The sequence below is a fragment of the Rhopalosiphum padi genome, chromosome 4, assembly GCF_020882245.1.
Source record: "Rhopalosiphum padi isolate XX-2018 chromosome 4, ASM2088224v1, whole genome shotgun sequence".
NCBI lineage: Eukaryota > Metazoa > Arthropoda > Insecta > Hemiptera > Aphididae > Rhopalosiphum > Rhopalosiphum padi.
Window position 1 is genome coordinate 23,392,906 of NC_083600.1, and position 15,383 is coordinate 23,408,288.

The following is a 15,383-nucleotide window of genomic DNA, read 5'->3' on the forward strand; positions in this document are numbered from 1 at the left end:
AATTCTATGTATTATATTTTGCTGTTTTTTCTCAAGAATGTTCAACGAAAACCGCTGAAAACATTTGTGACCACGGGCTAGTATAAAATAAAAATATGAAAAACACTGGAACAATATAATATACATATATATATATAATATACTTACCTACTCGCATAGTCGTTTATTATCTGAATATCTGACCACTCACAAATTGCAATTCACTTCCAATATCAGACTATACGTGTGGATATCGAAACCGGAAAACGCAACCGGATTCATACGTAATGCCATAATATATAATAATATTATACATCGTTGGCCGCCAGCTAGCTACTATAGTACTATTCCATATATTGTGTGTAATGTGTATAAACTGTTCTAGGGAAAACGTAAAAATTATATTTAAATTTATTTATAAAAAATACTGCAATCATATATTTGTATTATATGCCTTTAAATCTTTAATGCATAAAATTAAAAACAATATGCGCTAGAAAAAATAATAAATAACTTCATTTCAACAATAATAACGATGATTTAAAATTAAAATATCAGTTAATAATATGCTAATGGTATACTTTATAAATCATAAATGGCTGGACTGTGAGTAGTTCATAATGAAAAATACAGTATTATAATAAAAGTAAAAGTATTATTAAAAATAAAACATAAGATCGAAATTAAACACATTTTAAGTGAAAATAAAATATAGTATTAAAATATAATCGTCTATATAATAAAATAAGTTTACTTATTAATTATTAATTATTACTAAAAGAAGATAAATTCATTTTTAATATAGTACAAATTTCACAAAATACAAACAATATATAAAATATATTAAAACTAGTTCTCATTTTGAGAACAATATTGTTTCAAAAATATATTCATGTGAAGAAATCTTAGTCATTTCTTTAAAATTAAAAGTAAACATTTTTTTTTTTTATAACAAACTGCATTATGCAAAGAAGTTATTTTTACCATAATTTCTATAACTATTAAAACTATGGTATAAACCATGAGTTAAAAAATATGAATTTTAAAAGTTAATTGATATTCGATGCAGCATTGAATTCATTTGTTTGTAGTATGTGTATTGAAATTGAAGGCATCTCTTTAAAAGGATAAGCCGTAACTAATAATCGACTAAACCATCAGGCTAGTATAAGTTATGAGTTTAAGACTCTTGATATTGGGAATAACATATTTCTTAATATACTAAAAATATCAAAAAATGTTCACATTTTATTATCAATTTACTTAATATGAATATTTTTAAATTTATAGTCAATATACATTTCTAAATTCTAAATATTTTATAAAGCTAATTTTCTTCAAAACAAATGTATAATTAGTTGTATTATGTTATTTTAGTATTTTACATACAAAAATATTATATTTATTTAAATATTTAATATCTAAAATATTATCTTATACTGAAGTGTTAATACTAAAATATAAGTATCATAATTTTTCAATACTTGATTTTAAAGAATTATTATCATACTAATATTACTAAGAGTATTTATAGTTATTTTTAATATAATATTATAAATTATAATTATATTATTAGTAACTCTGTAAACAAAAAAAAAAATTCTGTGATATTGTTTAAATGGTTTTCAAAAAAATAACAGACTTACATTTTATATTTTTTAAACGTTTTATTCACTTTTCAGGTCTTCAAAATAAAAATTACAAGTTTTATAATACAAAAAACTGCCTTATTTAAAAATCGATAATCATCGATTATTTTTTGAAAATATGACAACATATTCAATCACGATTTTAATAATTTTAATATATATTACTCATCTCAACAATAAATACTTCATATTTATAGCTACTTTTTAATTACTATAGATACTAAAATATTTCGATTAAAAATATGAAATTAAAAATGTATACCATGCTGTCATTTAAAAAGCAAAAATACTTAAAACAACTAAAGTAATAAAAAAAAAAAAAAAATAGAATTTTTTTCAAGAATTTTGTTGTATAATGTCGTCAAATTTCAATCTTGTTATATTTCAATAATTGTTGAGCTATCATAGTTATACTAGAAGCTAATAAAAAAAAAAAAAAAAATGTCGTCAAATTATGTAAAAATATATTTTTAAAAACGTTAAAATTTATCGAGAAAATAAGTATTTACCTTTGAAAGATGAATCATCCTTTATTTGTATTATCTATATTTTTCTTGTTTACAATTAAATAACTGTAGACGATTGAAAATCTATGATGGTATTCCATTGTTTTTCGTAAGGAATATTTGCTAATAGTTAATAATCTATACTTACTATTCAACGAGCAGTGTTGGAAGAAATGTAGGTATTCCTATTCAAATATTGTTACAAGAAATTGGAAAGAATCCCTATTTTTAAGAAAATTACGTAAATTTCTGTTTCTCATGTTATGAAAAAAATTAAAGAAACACGCGTTATTTTTAATGATAATAATTCCTAGAATTATTTAGGTATCACAGACACTTTCAGTTACTATAAATTACATATATTGTAATAATAAAATCCCAGCTTTTGTATTTTCATCATAAGTTATCCTGGTAGATTTGCATCCCTTTGGCTATAGAATAATATAGATCTTCATTATATTTTGTAGATTTCTTATTGACATTGATAGTTTTTTTTTTTAACACAAATAACAAAATGTAATAGTTTTACATAGTTTTAATGATAAAAAAGTGGGCAAATGGATATCGCTCTGCTGTATAGTAGAAAATAGAGATGGGGTTGATGAGTAGGTCACTATAATGGATGTGTTAAATTTGAATGCAATGACAGGTATCAATGTATACGAAAAACGATTCTGAACGGAGATGATTTGTCAGTCTATGGATAACTAGTAGGATATATTACATTATTACCTATATTTAAATTGTAATAAATCGTTATTTTATTCGATTTCGTAAAAAAATAAATTTCATACGCACATACAATTTTTCGGCTGCATCCGAATTGCATGCTCAAAAAAAAAATGTCCGAATTCCATGCCATCTTTTAGAGGGGTGTATGTCCAAATTGCATGCCGTGTACCCACAAGTTATTTATCATACACGATGTCGGTACTTATACATAAAACTTAAACTTTAATTTTGATTTTTCGTACATTATTATTATTGATTATTATTGATTTATTATTATTATTATTTGTAATTTTTCAGTATAATTTAATTAATTAAATAATTTTAAACTATTCCCTATTTTTTTCATATTGACATATTTTATCATTATAATTATTATTATTTTATTATTATAAATATACTTGTACTATAATGTATATTCTCAATAAAATTTCACCAAATTTTATAATATTATTATTTATTTGAAATTCCATGTAAGACTTCAGTAGTGAATGTATTTCACTTGATTACCTACTAAAACTAAAATCGTTTTATTTAATATTCACAGTGCCATCTTCTCCTGTGATTTGTTAAAAATTTAAAAAAAAAGTATTTCTATGCATGCGTTTTTAAAAAAATAATAGAAAAATCAAAAATAAAGTTCAACTTGTACACGTAAGTGCATAATAAAAAAAGATAAACTTGTTGGTGGTAATAGTTACACGGCATGCAATTCGGACATTCCAATAAACGTTTATTTTTTATTTTTTTGGCACGCAATTTGGATGCACCGAATTGTTTCTATATTTACGCTGGAGTTTTTTTTTACAGTTATTTGATGAAAAGTTATGGAGAACGTTGTGTTGGGTTTTTTAACCTTAGATATAAATTACAAAATTTTTATAAATTTTCAACCTCAAAATTCCTTGCAAATATTCGTGATTTCAAGAAAAACAATTTAGAAAAATCGAAAATTTCAATGGCCTATAAATAGTTTAAAAAAATTCTAAATATTTTGAAAATTTAATCGTATATAGATAACGCTAAGTGGTTAAGCGTAAAAATTCCCGTTTCCGTTACTTTTTCAGGGTTTTTCCTGACGTTTTTAAAAACTACTGCAATTTTTTTGCTTTTGACCCGCCCTCTCAAAAAAAATACCAATTAAATTCAATTTCCTTTTCAAAGAGGGGCTGAAGTCAAAAATCAAAGCACTATTACTATTCCAAAACGTGATGACTAGGGCTGGGATTTTAATGCCCTAAAAAATCTCAAAAAATGCCCTTAAAAAAATGCAAAAATGACTTAAAAAACTCAAAAAATGCACTAAAAAAATGCATTTAAATTATATTTATTATAGGTTAAAAATTAGAAAAAAATTTAAATTATACTACAGTAATGTATTTTTTTTTGTTTATTGTACGTTGTTGCTTCTTTAGTTTTTTTATGCTTCTGTTTTCTTAATCATTCATTCTAAAATAATAATTTAAAAAAAAATTTTAACATTTTAATTTGTTTTTGCTAGTTGTTATTAATACTAACCTGAACAAAATCGCTATTGCACTGAATAATGATATGCTGTCTTATATTTTCAAATAAAAATGATCGTCGTTGGTCGGACAATATACTTTTGTAAGTAGAAAAACTTCTTTCGACTTCGACTGATGATACTGGAGCATATTTAAAGTGTGAAATATCGTCCGTCGTTATATCTTCCGGTATGTTGTTTTCATCTGGTTTTTCACCATTTATAATTTTTGAAATATTTTGTAGTATTTTCAACCCTTTATTTTTATTCAAAACATTTTCCATTTTTTTATTTATTGCAGTACCAATTTCATTTGGTGCTTCATTTATTAAAACTCTTATATCTTCTAATACTCTTAAAGATTCTGATAAAGTCTGTCCACGAGTTTCTAATTTAGTAATCGATTCAGGCAATGTACCGAAATGCGCTTTTATATAAATTAAATTCCTGTGTAAGCTAGAACTTTTAATTACTGTTTGCACTTTTTTAATAGAAATAGCGTCTTCACTGTCAAGTGCATTGACAACTTCTTTGATAGATTCAAAATGTTCGCAGTAATAAATTGAAGCGTTTAACCACGTTCCCCAACGAGTTATAACTGGTTGCGGCGGTAAAGGTATACCTTTTGCTATTTCTCTAAATTTCTCTACGCGGGAAGGTGCTTTCAAAAATATTTTTTTCCCATTTGAAACTAATTTATCTACTTTCGAAAAATTCCCTCTTATTTCTTCAGCGACTCGATGCAGGGCATGTGCAATACAAGTCACATGTATCATTTTTGAATAAAATGACTGGATTGACTTTCCAGCTTTCACCATGTAAGGTGCTGCATCACTTACAAATAGTAATACGTTGTCATATTGAATACCTCCAGGCCACAATAAAGATAGAGAATTATTGAACATTTTAGCAACAGTAGAATGGTTCGCTTTTTCCAATACCTCACAGTTTAAAAGAAATGTTTTTCCAGGACAACCGACTTCTAACGTACCTACGATGAAGTTTGCAACAAAACGTCCTTCTGCGTCGGTTGTTTCGTCCAAAGAAACCCAAATTTTTTTATCTGCTGCATATTGAATTATTTTATTCATGGTATTATTGTAACATTTACTTACATAATTTTTTCTAATTGACGATCTATCAGGAATTGATTTATTGGTATACTTCTCTAAAAAACCTTTTAATATTGGATTTTCAAGTTTATTAAGTGGTATATTGGCCGAAAGAAAGGCATTAGTCAAATCATAAGAAAACGGAGATAGCTGATTTTCATTTATAAATTGCATTGTGGATACCTGTTGGTCCGATTTAAGTTCTCGGCGACGTAATCCTTGAACGTGTTTATCTCGGGAAATGTGTTGTACAACGGTAAATTTTTTTTCAGAAGCCACTTTTATTTCACATATTTTGCAAAATAATATTTCACCGTCTGTAGAAAAAAATTCTTTACCGAATTCATTTACATATTTCGTTAATCGATTTGATTTCGACGTTTTTACTTTCGGCATATTGAACTTATGAATCACACGAAAAAACACGACACGACGAAACACAACGAATGCTATCGAGACTACGACGGCGGACGTACTAATTGGTTACTAATTCAGTAATAGTTATCTAAGCCTAGCTATGATAAAATTGTTATCGACGATAACTTGTACCTATGTATGTATGTATGGTGTAATAAAAATAATAATTCATAATAGGTATAATATAACGGTGATAATTTTCGGGGAAAACCCTAGCGTACCGTCAGCAGTTTGCCGAAAGTTTTTTGTGAATCGCAACAATTTTCGTTCATTTTATGAAGAAATTATGAAAAATGCTCTAAAAACCAAGAAAATGCACTAAAAACATAAAAAATGTCCTAAAAATGCATTTAAGAGTTAATTTTGTCAAAAAATGCAAAAAATGCAAAATAAAAAATTCTTTAAAATAATCAGTATCACCCAAAACACATTTTATACTTACGGACCAATGTTTCAAAACACCAGAAAAAAAGATGCCTTTGCATCAAAATCCCAGCCCTAGTGATGACAGACACAAAAATAAAAATGAAAAAAAAACACACACATCATTGTAAAATCAATACATTCATCACTTCGATCAGAATCTAAAATAATCATTTTTTAAAACTTTCATTATACCTTACTTATTATTCATATTTTATCAATTATATTTCATTGGACATTTTGTGTAATTGATTTTGTTATTAATTATTATATATTTATATTATGAATTTCTTATTGCTTAATCATAATTTGAAAACAATATTATTAATCTTTTTGCATTATGACCATTATGTATGTTCAGATGTTCTTAGTCATTTTCAATTGAATTTCATAATGATTATTAATAATATTTTTTAATCTGATACTAGTACCTTCCTATTTTCCGAGCGATTCTGATTATGGTTCGATTATTCTGATAAGGAAATTTGCATCATCAGTATATTTAATATTATATACTGTATGAGTATTAGTACAGAGTAGCAATAGGATACTTACATAGGTACTATATGTATTACAAGCTACAGCTTACGTATAAATGTAAAAAATGTCATAAAATATTTCAAAAATTAAATACGTTTGAAGTACATTTAGAAGTATGCATTAATATAAAAGGAGGAAAGTACTAAAATATAAATAGGTAACCACTCTGTTGTATAGTAGATTATTGATGTGCATCATATCAATATGCAGTATGCGCGGTGTCAAATGCATGTTGTCGTTGAGTCATTTATTAGTTTTTATTGTAATATAATATATGTTGAATACTAAAAATGATTCTGAGCGAAGACGGTATCAACTTATATATTACTAAGTTGTATATTTAAATTACTGTTAAGGTAATTTGTTTTATTATTTATAATGAAATATAAGTAAAATTAATTTTTGCCAAAAATATTACATTTGAAAAAGTCTTTAATCGTATAAAATATAATAATAAACGTTTAATGTTTAAAATTTCAAGTACCTACAAAGACTGCGAATAATATTTTTAATTTACAACAGAATAATTATAAATTATAATCATTACTCTTTGTTTCAATATCTAATTTCGTTCAAATTTGAAATTCAAATGATTATAAAAACAAAATACTAGATATATTTACCTATGTGTATTTTTAAATTTTGAATTGGCTTTAATAACAACTTGTGAGAAACCTTCTATTTTTAAGTTTTTTGACAGGGTACAAATATTTCTTATTTATATTTATATAAAAAAAATTATGCATGTATAAATAGCTCAAAAACCTACTCGTTACCTATTCGTAAGACATTTTTAGATGGGAGTCGTTTGGGAATTTAACTTTTTTTAAACGGTAGCCGTTTAGGAAAAAAGACTATGTCGCTACGAGGATACTTCTAATTTTCTAATTTAGTATGTTGATGCGTAAATCATGAATCATAATTTTATACAAGTAAACAAACGATAACTAGCGATGGAAATGTTGGAATACCAAGGGTCCCCTTTACTTCATTCACTAAACTTTAAAATTTTAAATACTTTTTTTTTTATGTACGGAACCACTAACCAGTATACCATAAAAATATGAGGGTTGAATGTTTTCACATGCAAGGATTACTCCCCATGCAGCAATATTTATTGAAATACCTAATCAAAAATATACCAATTATGGCACATATAGGACTGAGAACAATGAGAACTGTAAGTAATAAATATTAAATGTATACTATTTTACCCTATTATATTTTATTTGTTACATTATGTTACGTATAACGACTGCCACTCCTGTCAACAAGTTCTACGCTTATGGATACGTTCATTTATAAATACAAATAAATAAATAATTATTAAAAATTACTTTGTAGAAAAAACACGGTTTTAATTGAAAAATACAAAAAAAAAAAAATAACTTAAAACTTTTAAACTTCATTAAGTAATAAGAACTTCTTACTTATAGGTAGGATGTGTTTATTAATTATAATTTTTTTTCGGGCGGAATTTACATGCTCCCCCGTCGACCGAATTAGGAAAAAAAGTCCGAGAAAAAATTATTTAAATATAAATTAATTATTAAATTAAAATAAAATTAGTTCTTAAAAAAATTATTAAACAAAAATGTTTCATTGAGCTTAGTTATTTTTTCAACATTTGTTTCACTCTGTATACTCAAATAGTCAAATGTTCATACTATTGAGACAAGTTATACACAATGATATCTCAATTAAGGCCTAAGGGTATTTACTATTTCCATATAAAACTAACAAGTAACATTACTACTTATCTAGTATACCTACGATATATAGCACTAGTAATCAACCTCGTGCCATAGCAGTGTTAACAGTAATATTGTACATACTTTAATACATACTTTTATAACAATGGATAGTGTAAAATTAATAAAAGATGGTAAAAAAATTATTTTTGGTGAATTTTCATATACAATCCAGCATAAACTAATAAAAACATTCAGATGGAAATGTTCCCAGAAGTCTTCGAAAAAATGTCCTGGTATATTAACTACCAACTGAGGTAAATACCTATATTTATAATATAACTGATATTACAAAATATATCACATTGTTTACGAAAAAGGAATAGAGTCAGTAGGGAGTAGTAACGACTAACGATAATGGTAAATTATATGTGACATAATTAACTTATAATATGTAAGTACTCAGTTGTCAGTATATAATATAGTAATAATAATTTAATATAATATAAGTAATTTTAAAATAATGATAATAATTAATGCATAATTAATTATTTTTTTTTATATATTTTAATACCTAATAAATAATATCATTTTTAAATTATTTTTTTCTCGGACTTTTTTTCCGTTTTTCCGGGCTTTTTTTACCGTTTACCGTTCGGACCAGGGGCTTGTAGTGCTCGTACAGTCGTACTACCTCGTAGATCGTAGTCGTAGCTCGTAGCTCATATTGCTCATAATAAGCACAGGCACAGACCAATAAGTATTAAGTAATAACAACCAAATTTAATGTCCTAAAAAAAAAACGATGATATCGGGCTAGACACGGGCGCGGATCTAAGAGGCCATGCCCCCTCCCTCCAGTGGCGTGTCATATACATGTGTGCGATGTGTGCAAATGCCGCGGGCCCTCGGCTTGCAGGGGGGCCCCATTATTGCTCAACGTTCCACAAAAAAAAAAAATTAAATAAATACAGTTATGTACGAAAAAGTAAAAAAATTGTTTTCAATTTTAAATGGTTCTCGTTTTTTCAATCTGAAAGTATATCATAGTATATTATCATTGTTATAAAATATAAATATGTGTAAATCTATATTATTTAGAATAAAAAGATGTAGGAGGGGGGCTTTTTTTATTTTTTACATAGGCCCATATTTGGGATAAACCACCACTGCCCCCCCCCAGACTGACAGTTGCCACTCAGGTAAACTTTGGATGTCTGTTTTTGGTAGCCGATAAAATACGATACGCATATAGTATTGCCCCCCCCCCCGTAAATTTAGTCTGGCTAGATACAAAATTATTTGTGGAGTGTTTGAATTTTGGAGTGTTTGAACTTTGAAGTGTTTGTGTTTCGCTCAAAATATATAGGTAGTGGTGAAGTTATGGATGGTTTAAGGTTTTTCTTTCATTTTGTAGCATTAGCGCTCCTGATATCGACCAGTGGATAGCACTGAGATATTCTCAGTCGACAGTATAAACTCTAACTCCGCCACTGCAACGTATGTAGATATTTGCATGGCTAAATAGTAAATACTTAGGTATGACAGAACTGTGATACGCATATCATGACGTCAGCCGGAAAGAAATATTATCACCACGGCTATACTCGCTATAGATATTATAGCCCACGGTCTTATATAAGACCGTGCTATAGCCGTGATTATCACTAAGTACTGTTATTAATTTTACTTCCCAAATTTGAAAATACGAGTACATTACTCATGGCATTACTATTTTGTTTTCACAATTTAAAATTATGTTTTTAATTTGAAGTCAAGACAAGTTTGTATATTATATTATATTTAATATTTAAAAAAAAAATGTATTTTTGCAGTTATTCTCACTATCTATGATAATATAGACTTTCTAATTTAATTTCTTTTAGTTTGAATCATTTTAATATTTTATCATCATCAATTTATTCAAATTATTGATTCTTATGAATGTTCTTGTTCTCACCAAACTACTTCATAAGGAATATTGGTTATTTTTAGTTCAAGACAATGTATTTAGCCATGAATATTTGTATCTAAATCTTAGTTTGTGCTTCTATTGTTCACGATCTAAATTCAGTAAATCACGGTCTTAGAAGATATCTTCTAATATATATTGATGACTGATGTTATAATATATCCATTATCTTGCACTATCTATCCATGATCTGCCCCAATTTCATCGTTTCTGCCAAGAGATTATTTCTGAGTATGCAGCTGTTATCTCGAAGGAAGAACTGCCGAGGCGCAGTCCCAACATTTTACAGTGACTACAACCTAGTCTGAGTGGTATAAACCTTATACACTCATTATTTTTTCTATTATAGTTGTGTACGATTGCAGAACGACAGAAATCCGAAACTCTCATGTTATCAGTATATTATAATTGGAAATATTACATTTTAGTATTTTACAGCGCCGTTTGGTTTTTTCATATTCATACTGATCGCTTGTTCATTACAAATGTTGACTGTTATTATAGGGTCCGTTTTTTAATCCATTTTGAATAAATTGTAATTATTACTAATTGTTTACTTATTGATAATTTAGACAAATAACAAATAGATGATTGTTTATTGAACATTTAAACGTAAAATAATCACGGATCCTTGGTCATTGTTGAATCAAAAATGGCGAAATCGATAAATCATTTAATTGTAAGTTTATCTATTTGTATTATATTATTTATTGTAATTACGTATTAAACTAACTGTACTACAGTAGATATTAAAGCAATTATCTTATAAGTGTTGTTTTATACATTACCTACATATACCCCTAGACCTAGATAATACTCTTTAAATTTTTTTTAATTATTTAATTTTTAAACTTAATATTTACCTAAAACCTTAAATTATACACCGTAATCATCACATACCTATCGAAATTGCATTTTAATTTGAAAATGATATACCTTATATTTAGTTTATTTGGTACTTAAATAAATAAATTATCAGAATCATTTTTATTTACAAGTTGTACCTATGTTAATCTAGTTTATTATTATTGTTGGTATATTATGCTAGTTGCCAAGCAGAAATTTAAACATGATTGTACAAATGTAATATTCAGGAAAAAAAATTAAGTCAAATAATGTATTAGTTTAATAATTTATTTTTTTGATAGCTTTCCCCTAAGTTTAATACAGTAGTCTTGTAATTCAGACTTTGCTTGTCTGAACATGTGGTTAATCTATTATTATTTTTTACTTTTAAGCCATGCTATTGTAAATATATATACATAAAAATAATTATTCTCATTTGTCCTCAAAAGACTTTATACATAGCATGAAAATTTCTTGAAAACATAGCATGTAGCCTATTATCTGAGATGTATCCCTACTTGCTGTTTTATTTTATACAGACTTTCAAAGATCCAGCTGGGTTCTGGTTTCATCAAGTGTTGATCAAAGATACTACTGTAGAAAAAGCTAACTTGTTTATACATTTATAGATGTTAGTAATTTTTAGATAAAAAAAGGTACCTATTGTAAATTAATTAACAAAAAATTATGAAAGTAGGTATATCAATGTATAGGTATACGGTATTTCAATAACACCGTGTTTTGTGTAAACCATGAATTATATTATTTAATTTTATAAATAACAACATAATTCAGATTGCGGTGTAGTGGAATATTGCCTCAACTATGTTATTGTTTGTATCACCTATACAAGTATCATATAGGTACACTTCTATGCATACAAATAATGAGTTAATATTTTAAGCTCCTTTTGCATAACAAATTTGACACTGTTACATTTTTTTTACCCTATTTATTAATTTTTTTATTTTCGGTTTTAGGCAGACATTGAATATGTTCATCAGTTGGTATATGATTTAAGATTAAATGAATTACAACAAATTTTGGAAGCTGTTAAGCAGAACAAATCTGGTAGCAAACAATCTTTACGCAAGCGAGTTTTAAACTTGTTAACTGCTCCTTCACCAAAAACAAGAGCTTTGAAATATAAAATTGTTCAAGTCTATAGATCTAGACCACAACAAAATCAACAACCACAACTACCACCACAGGCACCGGTTGTACAACCGCAAAATTTTTTACAACGATTTTTACGACAACCTCGACTTCCGTCTCATAGCCAATCTTATGCATCACCAAGACTAAATCCTGTTCAACCTATTGTTGAAACCCCAATTCCAGCTATCCCACAACAAGAATTTGAAGATTTACCATTCTTTAAAACAGTTCAAACATTATTAATGCCTATGTACTGCCAGACTAATATTGATGCTGCTAATTTTACTGGGCTATTTTATTTAACAGATAATGTAAGACATTCTATTGTTAAATCATGGAATATTGCCAGACAAGAATATAAAATTCAAATAATTTTAAGATTAGTACAAGTTGGACTTGATGAAAATGTTACTGAACGTTTACCTTACAATATTACAGTTTCTGTAAATGATCGTCAATGTAAGTTACCTACGTTAAACATCCCAACAAAAGCTGGTATCACACCTTGGCGATGCAATGTTCCTATAGATATTACTCAGCAAACTGATTTAAGGAATTGTTTACAGAACACATTAAAAATTACATGGTCGGAAGAACCACATGAATATTTAGCTGGTGTTTATGTGGCCCAAAAATTAACTTGGAATGATCTACTTGTTGAACTTAAAAAAAGACCAGTACGTGCCTCTGATAAAACTAAAGAACTCATTAAAAAATCTATGGAAAATGACGCTGATATGGGTGTAGATTCTATGTTTGCTACTGTTAAGGATCCATTAACAAAACTAAGAATGAAACTTCCTGCTCGAGGTGTAAACTGTATACATATGCAGTGTTTTGATGCAATACAATTCTTACAGATGAATGAGCAAAAACAAACGTGGACATGCCCATTATGTAAGAAAAAAATTAAATTTGAAAACATTGAAGTTGATGAATTTTTTTTAAATATGCTTGAAAGTCCAAATTTAAGTGAAGAATGCGAAAATGTTATTTTATTAAAAGATGGTACATGGTCTGAAAGAAAAAATAGAGAATATCCAAGCCATTCTAGAACAAACGACTGTCGACCTACAAATAATATAGAAGTGTTTACATTGTCAGATTCTGATGATGATGATGATGATGATAATAATGAATATATACCAAAATCAAAACGTTTAAAATTTAATGCACCAAAAGTTGAAGAATCTGTAATAAAATCTGAGCATATTGCAGAAATAGAAGATCTAACAAATCCTTCTGAAATTGATCATGTATTAGACTTGAGTCTTAAAAATAATTCAACACCATCAGCTTCAAGTACAAAGTATGAACCAATTATTACTTTAAATGACGATCCTGATCCATCAACTTCTACAAATTCAAAGTATGAACCAGTTGTTATATTAAATGATGAACCTGATCCATCAAGTGACTCGTCCTGTATGTTAAATAATTTTTACCTTCCAAGTATTACAATCTCGGGGTCCAATAACTGTATAGCAAGTAGTTCTGGAAGCAGTAGAAATAATAGACATCAAGAAAAAGATAAATCAAGATCGGTTTTATGTGTTATAACATTAGATTGAACTGATGTATTTTAATTCTTATTTTAAATTGTATATAATTATCTATGTTAAATAACTTGTTTTCAAAAAGATATAGTATAATTGGTAATTATTGTTTTATCTCTTAACGAAACCAAGTAAATTGTAATTAATTAATATTCTTAATAATGTATATATAATTATAAACTGCCTTATTTAACTTATTCTCGATGCAGTAATTAAATCATGTTTTTCTATGTTAATTTATTTATAGATCATTTGAAATATTAGGGTACTACCTACATTACAACCTATTACTGAACACGGTGGCTATGGGTATAATAACTACTGAAGTACTGAGATTTTTCTCATCATAATACCTATTATATGTTTAATTTTTGTTTTTAATTACTTTAAAATAATGCATAGATAGTTTTAGTTATAACTAAAATAAATTGAGTTAAAAAGTTTTTTTTAAACATTTTATTTGTTAGTAATGATTTAATTGAATCTGAAGTATTCTTAGAATTCTGAATTGACTGAATTGTACAATAACTTATAATGTAATTTTAATTTCCATTTAATGATTTTATCACAATATAAGAATAAAATTAATATTTTAATTTTTTATTTAATTTTTAACCATTCCATTTTTGAATCTTTTTTAATTTAAAAGTTTAACCTGTCATGTTTGAAATAGTTTGTTATAAATAACTGCAATATATGCACACGGTAAATTTGTCCTGATTATATTTTAATATTTATGTAAAAATTTTATTTATTATGAGCAGTGAGGGATATTATTAATTGTTAAGACAAAAAATGTAATGTACTATGAGAAAACAAGAAATAAATAATCTTATACTATGTGGGATATTGGGATTTAATAATATAACTAGTAGCATTAAGTTATAATAAACAATATTGTTACAAAAATACAAAGTGTAACTATCATGGCTTAAAATACATACTTAAAATAATTATAATATGCCATGGTATAACTGTTCAAATGTGTTAACAATTTGTAGTGTTGTATAGTAACGTAACCAATACATGCAGAAACTATATTGTACTATCTCTGGAATTTTCAAAAAGCCCTTATCGACATCCAAGAAAAAATTGTTAATTTAAATAAGGTATTTGATGTTGGTAATATAAATAAATATGTACCTAGTGTGATCTAGCTAGTGGGCTTTATACATAATTTAATAAGCTGAAGAGGTCAGTGAAAAAAAAAAAAGGGAGTAAGTTTAAATATTCGCAGTTTTACAGTTATAAAAATATACATAAACTTAGTTTATACTGTAGTCTGTAACAATTATTAGCCA

At 26.8% G+C, this 15,383-nt stretch overlaps 2 protein-coding genes across 3 annotated transcripts; one reads left to right on the forward strand and one right to left on the reverse strand.

The window, feature by feature from the left end:
• Window positions 1–4,144: 4,144 nt before the first annotated feature.
• Window positions 4,145–6,386, reverse strand: LOC132930662 (uncharacterized). Its single transcript, XM_060996651.1, has 2 exons — window positions 4,382–6,386; window positions 4,145–4,312 (listed from the first exon to the last, which is right to left on the reverse strand). The coding sequence occupies exons 1-2, from the start codon at window positions 5,873–5,875 to the stop codon at window positions 4,304–4,306; spliced, it is 1,503 nt and encodes a 500-aa protein (XP_060852634.1). The 5' UTR covers window positions 5,876–6,386; the 3' UTR covers window positions 4,145–4,303.
• A 4,491-nt stretch (window positions 6,387–10,877) lies between these two features.
• LOC132930066 (E3 SUMO-protein ligase PIAS3-like) lies at window positions 10,878–14,318 on the forward strand. Of its 2 annotated transcripts, XM_060995725.1 has the most exons (3): window positions 10,878–11,027; window positions 11,095–11,201; window positions 12,349–14,318. In XM_060995725.1, the coding sequence occupies exons 2-3, from the start codon at window positions 11,175–11,177 to the stop codon at window positions 14,095–14,097; spliced, it is 1,776 nt and encodes a 591-aa protein (XP_060851708.1). In that variant the 5' UTR covers window positions 10,878–11,027; window positions 11,095–11,174; the 3' UTR covers window positions 14,098–14,318. The 2 variants fall into 2 exon arrangements, with proteins under 2 accessions (XP_060851708.1, XP_060851707.1); XM_060995724.1 differs by having other exon boundaries at window positions 10,895–11,201.
• Window positions 14,319–15,383: the final 1,065 nt, after the last annotated feature.